The sequence below is a fragment of the Sphaerodactylus townsendi genome, linkage group LG08, assembly GCF_021028975.2.
Source record: "Sphaerodactylus townsendi isolate TG3544 linkage group LG08, MPM_Stown_v2.3, whole genome shotgun sequence".
Taxonomy (NCBI): domain Eukaryota; kingdom Metazoa; phylum Chordata; class Lepidosauria; order Squamata; family Sphaerodactylidae; genus Sphaerodactylus; species Sphaerodactylus townsendi.
The window spans coordinates 39656020-39670515 of NC_059432.1; the positions used below are offsets into that span (position 1 = coordinate 39656020).

At 41.8% G+C, this 14496-nt stretch overlaps 1 protein-coding gene across 2 annotated transcripts in view; it reads left to right on the top strand.

Annotated features, from left to right (window-relative positions):
• Positions 1–14496, top strand: part of STK32C (serine/threonine kinase 32C) — a 236383-nt gene that overhangs the window by 127107 nt on the left and 94780 nt on the right. The window contains exons 1-2 of one of the 2 annotated variants that reach the window (XM_048505246.1): positions 2301–2304; positions 7891–7946. Coding sequence is in view for 1 of the 2 variants with exons in the window: in XM_048505245.1 (XP_048361202.1) it covers positions 7891–7946 (56 nt within the window). In the remaining variant the exon portion in view is untranslated. Of the gene's footprint in view, positions 1–2300; positions 2305–7890; positions 7947–14496 lie in introns of those variants that run through there. The other variant, XM_048505245.1, reaches the window with a different exon arrangement.

Genomic DNA, 14496 nt, shown 5'->3' on the forward strand with positions numbered 1-14496 from the left:
GTATGACAGAGTAAACAGGATTATGTCTGGAAGGCAAAACTTGTACCAGACACTGGAATTGCTGCAGATCCCCAAAAATCCCTTCAGTATATGGGCCCTCAACACCCCACCACCCATCATGGTAGTAGGCCTTTTACTGGTTATGAATATTTTGACTGGTCTATTGAGGAGGAAAATGTGAATAATGCATTTCCATCCAGGTTAGAGTGATGGCTTTGTTGGTCTGATTGTGTTCTGGGCATATGCTGGGTTGGAAAGAACTGCTAGAACACACTGAATGGATCTACACTGCCTTCCCCTTCATATCACAGTGCAGGGAGCTCCATTGGGAAGGGGGAACTGAAAGAAATTACAAGTTCCCTCTTGGTGCAAGCAGGAGCTCTTTTCTACTCACACAAGTTTGGATCCAGTTCATTGCATGACACTCTGCTGGGTACAGCTCCTCTTTGGGAGCCATTCAGTCCTTCATGGTTAACATTACCTAACATTAACTACCAAGAGTATTAGCCCAGACGAACTGTGTTTGCCTTACATTATAAAATAGTTATAAAACCAATTCTTGTTTGAATACCTGATTCTTTTCACCTTTCATACTTAAATACATATTGCTAGGTGGCTGAATGACTCATAAGCTCGTCGGACAGTTTTCTTTGTGATATGTGGGCTTAGGCTGTGGAGCCAAGATTTAGTTTCACACAGAAATATGTTAAAATTGTCTTAGAGGTTTGTGACACCATTTTCAATTTGCAATTTTTTGCCTCTGGATATGTGAGTGCTTCACACCCACTGTGAAATGTATTGTAGATTACAAATCTGTAGAGAGGCAGGGGAGTAAAGCTGTACTTTTCCATTAGGTCTGTCTCACATCTTATGGATTTGTATACTCCCAAATATTACCTTCCTTTCTCTGTAGAAGAGCTGCTTTTAGTGATTCAAGCTTGTTAGACCAATGGATATCCACAGCCATAGCATTCGTATCTGCTTATATCTTAAGGGTGCTAGGGTACCAGTGGAAAGGATAAGAGTCTATCCCTGATACAGAGGAGGGGCAATCCATGAAATAAGTTAACACATAAATCTCTGAACCTAATGAAATGTTGTGGGATTGGTTACCCACTGGAATGGAGTATGTGCAAAGGCGCATGGCACTTATTGAAATATAGGACAATTTTTAAAAATACTGAAGTGGAATTAGGATACAACAGTTGGTTCAGGGTTGTTCTTCATTTCACAAGATGTAGTGATAGATGAGAGATGTGTGGACAATAGGCCATCACATATTCCATGGCATGGTTCCTGCAGATAGAACCCAGCCATGATGAAGTGGCATACTGAAGAACTATGTACACAGTCCAGTAAAGACATAGTTTAAAGTGGTGCAAGACAGCAGTGGACAATCAAGGGACCCACAGGGACTTTCAGGGGAGGCATCTTATTTTCCTCTCCCTTACTATTTCTTCTTTCCCTTCCATGAAAGCCTCACTTGTCTGTGCCCCTCAGTTCATCCTGGGAATGAAAGCCCCCCTTAACTGTGCCCCTGAGTTTATCCTAGGAATGAACTTCATTTGTAGAGTGAATTTCTGCTGGGGAACTCCTTGTACCTATGTAGTGAGGCCTGAATTCTGGATCGGACTGCCACAGTGCAGGGGAGGGGCTCCTTCCTTTCCCCTGCAGTGATGTTAAAAGGAGTTCCCTGGTCGAAACTCACTCTGCAAAATAGCAATGCTTTCCTGGAGTGAACATGTGGATATTGTCTCATCTAGTTTGACCCTAAGTTAGCATTCACAGCTCTTACTGCTTGCTTTTTCTGTTTTACTGACATTTCACACAATTCATCTCTGTGGGCCCTTCTTGGGACTTTGTCAGGAATACTAAGTGTGAACCCCCAGGTATGGAGTTGGCTGTGTTTGTGGGAAGTTGAAAGCTTTGCTATATATTTGACAAGTGTATAGCAAGAAAACTGTGGATGGTGTGTGTGCGTGCAATATCTGCCACACATGTCATCTACTTTGTAGAATAAACAGACACTGAAAAAGATTTCAAATCAGGTCTAAACCAGGAGCCTGTCTGATGAAAATGAGTTGGATTTCTGTCAGTATTGTGTCTAGCTAAAAGCAAATTGAATTGCTGCCTATACTATGAGAATATCAGCTGGACGCAAGTTGAAAATCTGTCTATATTGTGTTACTTTATCAATGTAAGCAAATGAATTTCTGCTGAACTGATCTGGCTGACGCAAGTAGATTAAAAAACCACAGCATAGGTTTAAAATTTCATAATTATACATGGATGAGGAAAGGGATGGTTGGATGGGTATGTTTGGGTACATGTGTAGGTAGGCAGTACACTGAAATAGGTAGCAGGATGTTGTTTCCTTGGGGTTTTTTTTGATGTGCGAATAGGTTAACATGAAAGTCAGGCAACTTCTTTTGCTAGCCTGCAAGCTGGGATGACTGGTGGCCAATTGAGTGCTGCAAGGCAGGTTGGGATAGCAGCAGTGGTGGGATCCAAAAATTTTAATAACAGGTTCTGATGGTGGTGGGATTCAAACAGTGGGGCCGCTGCACACACGCACCTCCAGTCCCTATTGGGCAGGGAGGTTGCTTAGTAACCCCTCCTCGGCACTCATAAAAAATTAGTAACCACTTCTGGAGAAGAGGTGAGAACTGGTTGGATCCCACCTCTGGATAGCAGCCTTATCTCGGTTGGGAAGATGGAAGAAAGAGTGAACAGGCCAACTGAGTTCTGGTCAGTTTTCACAGTTGTAGCGGGTCTGGGGGATTTTGTTCTGATCAAAGGCTTTTCGCTTATCTCCAGGTGTGAGTATTTTCAGAGGTGTATCACAGAGAAAAGTCTGTTTCACACTGTGTCTAAGTGAGAAGGGAAAGTTTAGTGTGGTATATTGTCCATATCCCAGGGTGGGGAACCAATCATTAATTGTTTGGGTGGAACTTGCTATGCAAAGGTGTGGTTGAGTGCATTGTATTGCGGGTGGGGTTATCAGTCCATTTTTTAGGTACTGGGAGCCAGGCTGATAACCCCACCTGCAATACAATGCACTCAACCACACCTTTGCATAGCAAGTTCCACCCAAACAATTAATGATTGGTTCCCTACCCTGGGGCATGGACAATATACCACACTAAACTTTCCCTTCTCACTTAGACAGTGTGAAACAGACTTTTCTCTGTGATACACCTCTGAAGAAGCCAGCCACAGATGCAGGCGAAACGTTTGGAACAAAATCCGCCAGACCACAGCCACACAGCCCGGAAAACCCACCAGAACCAGTTGAATCTGGCCGTGAAAGCCTTCGACAATACAAAAAAGCCAACATTTGTTTAGAGAAGCTGGGATTCCCATGTCATATGAGAACCTAGTCATGGGTTTCACTAACCACAGCTAAAACAAGCCATGATCTTATATTACGTCTGAACTAAACTGCTGCTTAGAAATAATTTTACGGACCTGTAATTAATTATGGGTTGAAACATATTTATCTCCACCAAGGAAACTTAGTGGAGAGACAATTTATCTCCAGAATCAAGTGTGATATCTTTATAAACAGGATTTTGCTTTTTGTGTAAGAAGTGACTTATTGAGCATAAGCATTTAGAATAATTAAGAGGGATAATGAATGCTATTGTTTTCACAAGAAACTACAAAATGTTCCTTACAAATCATAGTTTGCAGTTCTATGTTAATCAACTGTTGTATATGATTTGCTGCATTTAATTTCAGTTGTAATTTATAATATACTCTTTAGCTTTTACAACCCACTGAATTGTCATGCTCAGAGCCTTATTGAATTTAATGCACGGCTGTTGCCACAACTATGCTATGCTGAAAACACATTAGTTTCTCTAAATGGGCAACTGCTGCCATCACTCTGCTTGTTAAGGCTGTATGTCATAAAACTCTCCTGTGTATATTTCTGCATGACTTTGGCTGTTGCGAATCATCTCCAATGATGAGATATTTGAGTCAAAACTGAAAGACAGCTTTCTCTGTCAGCTGACAAAAAATGCGAAACTCCATATAATTCCCAGCAACTTTACGGTTTTCTATTTCTGGAATAATCACATCTTCTGGGGAGATGTCAATTTTAGAAATGCTGTGTATTCAGCACAAAAAGTTGCATTGTGTCAGTATGTTTTGAGAGAAGGGAGAGAGAAGCTTTACAGTTGTTCTGTTGGAAGTTTGGTGATCTGACTTCACCAAAAAGAAACCAAAAGCCTAAGCCGCAGTTTGGGTTGGATATTTTTAATTAAGATGGGCAGTTGATTCTTTTTTATGTCTATCTTCGGCGTGTACACAGCTGTCCATTGTCTTTCTTTCTTTACTACATTCTTTGCTTGCCAGAACTGCTCCTCAAGACACCAGAAAACTCAGGTAGGGCTTTTCTACCACAGCAAAAACCCATACAGCCAAGATGACTGTGTTATCTGAGGCAGAATTATGCTCTTCTAAGCTTGTCATGGTCTGGCATTCTGTAGTAGGCAGGGTCTTGATCATATCCCAGAATTTGGGCCACCCAATCAACATTGCCAATTTCTTTTCTTTTACTTATCTCCAGATCTTCGTTTTCATCTTTTCCTTTCTTAAAATTGTAAAGATATATGAAACACTTCTGTGCCACTGATCATTTGGTTTTAGAGTTGTAGTCCAGAGCATACACATGAGTTTTGATGCACTCCTGGGCCTTCTGTATGCACATGTTTCCTTGTTCATACAGCTCTGTACGTTCCTGTGACCCCAGATGAAATGAGCAGATGAAGAATAGTGCCCTGCATGCATTGCAAAACCTGGGCTAAAGTAATAGATTCTTCTAAAGTAATTCTTCTTATAATACTGCTATCTAAAGAGCTGCCTACAAATGCCATACATCTTATCAACTTCTGCAGAAAACACAACTTCTCTAAACACAACTTAAGTTGGACTGAAATGGGGGTCTTTTCATGGTTCTTATAACATTTGAACCAGGCTCCTAAAATCAGGATGCTTATTTTTAGTTAGATTTTATCTAGCTAGATAAATTAAGTCTTATATAAAGTCTTTATAAGTCTTTATATAAAGTCTTGCATTTCGATTACTTTTTTATGAAGGCCAGATCAGAACCATTATCCCAGTACTATAATCTTCTGGTTGCTTTGCCAAAAGATCCAGGCAACATTAAACATGATTAAAGTGATATACAAACACTCTTCCCTTCCTCCATTATTTTCTATCATGGTTCTGGAATCAGGTAGGAGCTAAAATGTTAGTGCAGACATAAATAAAAGGAGCCGAAGACAGTGGCTTATTAGGTGTGTTTCCACCTAGCTCAAGTAACAACTGAGTGGACTGCTACAGATTCACCACCACTGTTATGAACTCATCACTGTGCATGAGTATCAATAAAAAAATCAGTAAATTTCGTGTTGTAAGATATGCTTGATTTTGTTCAACTAGTACTGAAAATATTTGGTTGAAAATGATTTTTTTTCAGTTTTTCCTTCACCCCCTTCCATTTTCCAAGATTTTGGGCAAGGGAAAGACTGCCCCCGTTGGTGCTTTCCAAGCCCCACAGGGCTTGGGAAGTACCGACAAGGGATAGACCCTCCTTGTGGCACTGAGCTAGCTGAGCGCCACATGCAGGATCCGGTCAACCTATCCTTGCCAATGCTTTACAAGCTCCACAGGGCTCGAAAAGCACTGGTGGGAGATAGATCCTCCATGCGGCACTGCATGGAGATCTCTCCCTCTCTCCCTTGCTCACTCCCAAGCCATGGCAGGGGAGGGAAGTGAGATTTAAAAAGCTGAAAGAGCTGAATGTTATTCAACAACAACAACAACAACACCTTTTATTGGCATATAAATACATAAATCAATGTTATTCAGTTTTTTCAGCCTCAGGTGTATTCCACTTTTCAAATAACCTGTTTTCCTGTGAGAAATGACCAAGCATATTCACAACCAAGTTCAGCAGCCCTCTAGAGGTTGTGGATATAAAACATATTGCAAGTTACTTCCTGGAATCACCTGTTTTCTCCGTGAAGTGGGTTTTTTTTTTTGCTTCGTTCAAATTTTTATACCAACCAGAGTCATGTTTCTATTTTATCAATCCATTCTTCAGTTCAGTTCAGTTCATTGCATTGTATTTATTAATCAGAGAGCACTCTTCCGACAGTGGGTTGACATTATTAAATACTTCTAGAGGGGTAGTCAAATTTGTCAGTCATGAACACTGGACTTCTGTTTTGTATGACATTATTTAGGAAAACCATTTCATAGGTTATAATGGTACACAAACATCTGTGGGCAACAGCAACTCAATGTGGAACATCATGTCTACTTCATGTCTTTGCTTGTGGGGGTGTAATAATTCCAGGGTGCAATTAGGGACAGGGGATTGAAGCTGTTCAGTGGGTCTTACATGATTTCTATCTGGTTCAACAAAATGGTAATCTAATTTTCTGGCTATATGTAAATTGAGTATGCAAATTAGTTGCAGACATTATCTGCAGTGTAACCTTCTCAGTGGTGGTCAAGTGCTGATCTGAAGCCATGCAGGAGACTTCTGGTTCAAAAGCAGCATACTGGAAGGAATCAAAGGCATCCTGTTGCCCTGTGAGAAATCATTTGGTGCCACTGATACTGTTTAATGCTTAATGCTTCCTTTCTGGTTATAAGAGTTATGCTTGAACCTTAGCTGAGCATCAAGTGTTTAGAGTCAATTTCAGACTTGACAAATTTTAATATTCCATAGGCTGACATCTCAGATTGATAGAATCTGCAAAAATTGCAGTCAAATTTGCAGTAGTTGATACTTTATATTCAGAAACTGGCAGTTTGCTGTTTATGGCCTTCCATTGTATGAATTGGTCGTGTGACACATGCTGTGACAGTGGAAACAAAAGACTGATGTTACATGAAATGTTAGTGTATGGCTAGCAATCAGTCCTGAAATTTGGAATCTGCCATGCATTTTAACTATATGTTGTTGCTAAACAGAAAATGTACACTTGCAGCCCTAACGTACCAGTCACATTTTAGATTCAGGGAAGAGAGCCTAAATGATAGCATCCCCAACACCCCAAAACAGGATAAGTTCTGTAATCTGTTTGGCACTGTCCCAGTGCGTAGAGTCTCAATGTAATAACTTTACACACAGCCTTCTGCATTGTTAATTAGAATACTCTGTTTGGTTGCTTCTGTAATGTACCATGAGTCTCAGCCAGAAAGGTGAACTACAAATAAAGCAGCTTAATAAACAAAGGTATCTCATAAGCAGCAAGTCAGTCACAGGGCTGAATGTGTGGCATGTTACGCTCCTCTCTCAAGGCATAGATTGTGTTGTAAAAATATGTTGCGTTTTTGAAAGATAAGCACGATGTGAAGTCCAATTGCAAATGGGATAGGGAAGAATTTACTAAATGATATGATAGATTATTTTTTGCATCCTCTCTATTGCTTGAATGCTAGGATTAAACCTGTATTAACCCAGCCTCACTGTTCCTCATTCCATTCCTGCATGGAATGCAATCAAGGAATGGTGCGTTAAGTCAAGCTCCAGTTCTCCATGAATTAATGCAGGCACATAGCTTAACCAGAGTGAGTTAGTTTTCTTCCTGCTAACCAGGATTCTCTTCCTGGATTTAGAATTCTAGTTGAGAATACTGGCTTGGGGAGTAGGATGTTCAACTAAGTGGTTCACCTACATTTTTATGGCAAAGAACTGGTGTCTCAAACCACCCAGAGGGAGTAGTGGAATGTGTGGTTTGTTTGAACCAGGAATCAAAACCAAGTCCAGATCTAATAAACCATATTTCACTGTCTGGTGAAATGATCAATGAGATGTTTGAAATATCTTGGCAGAAAACTAATTAGAAGTTTCTCTTTTTTTTGCAGTGAACTTTGATCACTTCCAGATTCTTCGAGCAATTGGGAAGGGAAGCTTTGGCAAGGTAAGAGAAAAAGTTGGTAATTTGTGGGGGAAGGAAATGTAGGTGCTTAAATTCTCTACAGTAATGGTGAATGTAGTTTGCTTTGATTCAGGAAGAACTGGAACCTTCATCTAATTGTCATACCATTGTTTCCTCCTTTTATTATTAGAGTCACATTTTTAATCAAGCAAAACATTCTATGTAGTTCCATAGAGTTCCTTTTAAATGAAATCAGGTGAATAATATATAATAACAGTGATCATATCACATTTTGATAATAGTTGTGGCGGCTTTGTCATTCTCCTTACTAGAGCCTAGGAAACCAAAATCTGATGGGTTTTCCGGGCTGTGTGGCCGTGGTCTGGTGGATCTTATTCCTAACGTTTCTCCTGCATCTGTGGCTGGCATCTTCAGAGGTGTATCACAGAGGGAAGTGTTACCTAGCTTAACAGTTATGAATATATTTTTCAAAGTAGCAATGGGGGATATAACTCAGCTTGGCAGTGTGAGAGGCAGGCTAGGTGGGATCTTTTAGACAGCTATACCAGAATTGGCTTTTGAAACGTTCTACAGAGAGGGCAAAAGAGACCAAATTGTAGTTTTAAATATTTTAATATAAATTTTGGTTGTAAACAATCACACAGTAAGACATGGAGAAGCATACACACAGTTCCTAAGTGATATAAGCAGGAAGGAAAAAGATAGGTTTGGATTATAGGTTGGGAGGGGGAGCAGGGGACTTATACGTTACCTAAATTCTGCAGAGAAGTTCTTGAAGAAGGCAGGGATTCCTATACCAGCATGGAGAGTGGGGGCCAGCAGCAGCTGGAGCCAGCAGCAGCTGGAGTCAGCATTGAGAACTTGAACCAGCATTAAGAACCAGCACTGAGAACCAACTTCTAATAAGGAGCTGGAGCAAGCCAGCGAGCTTGCTAGGAGCTGGCTAGCTAGCCAGCTAGCGCTAAAAAGCCAGCCTCAGCAGCTGGAGCAAAAGCCAGCAGCATTAAGAACATGGAACTTGGGTTGCACTGTATTTTTATACCCCTGTGAGCAGTTTGGGGCAGGAGCTAGTAAGTTTCTATTCCTGTAAGTTTCTATTCCTGGATTTTAAAATAAGTTTCTATTCCTGGATTTTCTGGGTTTCCATGCTGGGATTTGCTGGGTTGAGCTGATTAGTAGCTCTATCCCTGGACTGATAAGCCCCACCCACAATAAAATACTATCAACCACATATTTGCATAACGAGTCCCACCCAAATACTTACTGATTGGTTCACCACCCTGGGACATGGACAATAGATACCCCAAACATTCTCTTCTCTCTGGACACAGTGTGTAACAGACTGCCCTCTGTGATACACCTCTGAAGATGTCAGCCACAAATGCAGGCAAAACGTTAGGAACAAGATCCACCAGACCATGGCCATACAGCCCGGAAAACTCACCAGGGCCAGTTGAATCTGGCCATGAAAGCTTTCAACAATTATTGATTTATTTTTTATCTGTTTTTTTCCCTCTACAGCACATTTCATTCATTCATTCATTCATTCATTCATTCATTCATTCATTCATTCATTCATTCATTCATTCATTCATTCATTATTTATTTATTTATTTATTTATTTATTTATTTATTTATTTTTCGATTTATAAACCGCCCCATCCCCAAGGGGCTCTGGGCGGTGCACAACATCGATATATACACAATTAAATAGGGTTCACAATAGTGACCACACAACAATCAATATAATAACTAAAATCCATTAAAAACTATTAAAACAGCAGTTAACATAACAATGACAGGCGTCCTATAGCCCAGTTCATTAAAATCTCCCCAAAAAGAAGGAGAGGCCAGACTCCTCTCTAGGAGGGTAACATAGATGGAACCAAAATTAAGATGGTAAATGAATGCATAAAGCATAACATTTTTTCTGTGTTATGATATGGAATGCAATTGCTTTTGTCAATGCGTTTGCCTTGGATGGGTTTATTTCTTCGTGCTTTGTCCTTTGACATTTATTTTCACTAGATTTTGTTTTCAGTTTTGCGTCAGATTTACTGTGGTTATTGTTTTGCCAATTGTCTGACTGTCTTCCAACAGGCGGCTATTCTGTGGCCTCCATTTCATAATTTTTTTGGCTGTCTGAATCATATTGTGCATATGTTGACCTAAAGGTAGTTGCCCTTTGAGTTCTGTGTTCTTCTGCTCTGAGTACAAAGGGCAAAGAAAGTGGTCACAACAATCATAGCAGTTAGAATGTTCTGGAAAACTGCCCAATGTAGGTTTCGTAACTGTGATTTATGACAGTATGTGTCTGAATTTCCTCGGGGCATATTGTGATAAAAAAGAGGAGGAACTGGGGCTACAGGGAAGCAATCAGAGCAATATTTCAGTACATTGAGGCACAAATACCACAGAAGTCATCGGTACCAGTACCTTATCCAGGGCACTCTCCTTTCCAATGCCCTCGCAAAGCAGTATGTGTCTCAGAGAGTGGGGAAGAGGGAGCAAGAAGTGAACAGGCAAGAAGTGGGGAAAAAGCACTACCAATTCTTTTCTGGCTTGGGGAACCACAGAGGATGGCTTCTTTAGGCTTACAGGTCTGTGGAAGGATAGTTAGCAGAGAATGGTTAGAAAATTCCAGCAGAAGATCTAGAAACAATAAATCAAAAGAAAGGCTGTGCATGTAATTTCTGGCCACCATATGACCTACCCAGGGGAGTGCTAGGTGTTCCAGAAGACCTTGTAAAAGTGCAACTAAACTGAGTGTGTTTATGTTCCTGCTTCTGCGTTGCTGGATCTAAGCCGCTTTTAATGCTGGAAAGTACTGTACAGATCCTAATCTTTAACAGCTGCTCCTAGGGTTACCAACCTCCATTCAGGGCCTGGAGAGTCCCAAGAATTACAACTATTCTCCAGACTGCAGTAGGGTTCCCAACCTCCAGATGTTGGCTGGATATCTCCTGCTACTACAAGTGATCTCCAAGTGACAGAGATCAACTCACCCGGAGCAAATGGCCACTTTGAAAGGTAGACGCTATGATATCCAATTGAAGTCCCTCCCTCCCCAAACCTCACCCTCCTCAGGCTCCTCCCCTGAAATCTCCAGGTATTTCTGAACCTGGAGCTGGCAACCATAGACTACAGAGATCTGTTCTCCTGAAGGAAATAGCTGCTTTAAAGGATGGACTCTATGGCATCACATTCTTGTTGAACTCCCTCCTGTTCCCCAATCCCAACCACCCCACACTCCATCCCCATATCTCCAGGAATTTTCCAACCTGGAATTGTGCATGTTACTCCTCAAAATCCAAACACTGTAGGTATTCTATAGACTTAGCACATAACCAATGGTTTTAATTTTTTGACAGACTTTCCTCTCAGGCCCTGATTAATATCTATGAAATCCAAAGACATTGTTTTTCTTTTAATTCAGAAATAATCAGGGAGATTAAGATAGAAATGCTAAATGTCTTGGAATCAGCTGAGTCCTAACATGCAATTATGACTCATGCAATGGGCTATGGGCTGCAACGCAGGATCCGTTCTTTCCTTTATGGTTGCGTAACCTTTTAATTCAGTGCCCGATAAAGGAGCTAATGAAATGCAGCCTGTGGGATCAGGCACGTGTCAAAAGATGAGCCAAGCTCTTATTAGTAAATATTCTACTGAAATGAAAAGCACTGCTTTCTCCGGTGAACAAGTGTACAAAAAGCAGAGACCCAAGGTGGCTCATTAATCTGCTTAAGCAAGAAAGCTATTTCTCTAGTACATTTTTGTCGTATGCTTCCTCCAAGGAGCATAGGTTGGGAGAAAGAGTACCAAAGCCATATATCTATGAGACAGAGCGGAGGGTAATAAAGCAGGCGCTTCTCAGAATAGAAAATGAAAAATCATCTGGGCATGGCTGAGTAACAAGAAGTCTGCTTTTCCCCTGTTTTATGTGGACAAATTCAGAAAATGTAGTGTAACAAATCCTTTGCTATGACTGCAAGGGCGAAACACTCTAGACTTCCATGTGTGCTTTGAACTTATATCTCAGTATTAAGCCAATTGCCACCTTCTACTGGAAAATTCAGTATATTGTTCTCAATATATGTACACTGACTAGCCTACATGACTCAAAAACGGTCATAGAAGAAGAAAAAATTGGAGATTTGTCTCTGGTAGACTTGAACCCCGATTCACTGCATAGCCTTTGTCTGACCTGCCAGCCACTGTGGGCAAATGGCTATTGTGGCGTTTCCAATAGTTTTTGGTAGTTTTTGCTCCTAAACGTTTCATCTGTATCTGTGGTCGGCAGGCAAAATGTAAGGAGCAAAAACTACCAGACTGTGGCCACATAGCCCGGAAAATTCAGAACAGTCAATTGATTCTGACCATAAAAACCTTCGACAATACAGTGTGGGCAAAGTTAAAACAGTATAAACTGCACCTTGACATCATACAAGATGACTTTGATTATAAGATTATAAGATTATAAAATGTAGATATTTGATAGCCAGCTAACAGTAAGTAGAATATTCAGTTCTTTTGTACAGTCAGTAGAATATTCAATTCATCTATTTCTGAAAGCATTTCTCAAAATATACCCCTCCCCCACAACTCATAGCTGTCTCAAGTCCCTTTCACAGGTTCAAAGTACATACATTGAATACTTATGGAGGAAGAACATCACACTATGGAAAGATCTCAGTAGAACTGTGGCTGTATAACTAGAGGTACAGAATTGTGCACTCATGGGGTTCTCTCCATGTACATAGCAGTGCTGAAAAAATGGGTTTCTGAGGTGTGAAGAGAGACCTACCTATGTAAATCTGTACAAGAGTAGGCTCTATATAGATCTTACAGTGAATGCATGTAAATTTGGGGCAGAATTATTACCACAGTTACATTCCTCTCTCTAATAAATACTCATTGAATTGCCCTGGAACATGTGCAGAGTTCTACAGTTCACCAAACATTCAGACAATGCCATATTGCTGTCTTTTCCTTATGCAATGCATAACTGGTACATAAATGATTATGAATGTAGATATGATTTGCAACAGGAGTTGTTCCTGCGTCTTGAGAGCAAGATAGGGCCTAGCAGGAGAGACAAGGGAGAGGAATATTTTACATTTTTGTATCCTCCTCAAGTGGCACATGTCTATTAACTGAGGGGCACCTGTTGCAAGTTGGACACTAGGTAGGGCTACCAAAAGCCCAGTGAGGAGTGGCAACCCTCCAGTAACATCATGTTCAGTGTTGCAGTATTGCATAACTTCTGATAAGAATCCCAAAGTGGCATAGCTATAGGTTTTTCCATAGAGTTTCTGGCGGTTTGTGGGGTTCCGCCTCCATGGGTCCCCAGCCAGGGCTCAAATCCATCCCTCCTGTCCCTTCACGAGTGTTGGTAGGCTCATCCTCGCCCCTGGTTGTTGGGGATGGTGCAGTTCCATTAGCTGCCTCAGCCAAAGGGTTACTACTTAGATGAGTGCCCCTGTCACCCTGGCCCTCCTCACTCCATCTTCCGAGTGTCCCCCATCTTGCCCACTATCCCTTTCCTATCTGGGGAGGGGGTTCCCTATAGAATTCTGGAGCAGGCTCCCGCTCTTAGGCTTTCAGTTCTTTGTATTTCTCCTTTGCCTTCCTCCCGTCAGCCAGCCTCCTTTCTCCTCTACACCTTCCATTTTCGGCCTCTTCTCTCTTCTCCTTTTTCCTCTTCCACACCTCCTTTTCCTCACACATCCTCTCTAGGTCTCTGCTTTCTTCCCTTTTAAACTCTCCCCTTCTGTCAATCACCCCTCTCCACTGATCCCCAAGTGCCTTCCTATTCTCTCTTCTAGCTCGTCACACCTTTGATCCTTGTGCCTCACCTTTGACCCCACCCCCTTGGGTCAGGGCTGGCATCAGGTCTTCTGGGTGCTGCCTCCTCCCTTTTATGGGGAAGGGGAGACTGAGCCAGACCTCTTGGCCCCGGCTCTGTCCCTTGCAACCTCACGGTCCCTGCAGTTGGCAAGCCCCTCCCCCTGTTCTGCAGAGAACGGCCGGGAGACTGGGTCCTCCCCGTTGCTGTGGCAGCCACCTTCTGGAGCCAGCTCCCACTCTCTCCTGGGGCTGCCGGTGCATCCCTTGTTGTGTCGCTGGGTCTCTCCCTCCCCAGCTTCTGGCGTCCAGGTGAGCTTGGGAAGAGGTGGTTTCTTTCCCTGGGGTGTGGGGCAAGTCCAGGGCTGGGGTTGGGTCTGACCCAGCCAGCCCCTGACATGATTCCTAGAGTTCCCGTTGTTGTTTCTGGGAGTTTACTGGAAGTGATGTCATCACATGCATGCTACCTACCCCAACCTTGGCTTAGTAGCCCTAAGATTGACCAGGCTTGGCCTGGCAGCCCTAAGATTAGGAGATTCCAGTAGGATGGCTGTATTAGTGTAATTTGTGATAGTTCAAAGTCTATGTTGGATACTTGAGTGCCTGAGTAACTGAGAAAAGGGTTATTGCTGTTTGAACCCTGTGTACTGGAATATATCAACAGGTTTCATCATAACTCAGCAGTTTAACATCAGAATCTTTCTTTAATGTTCCTAAATTGATT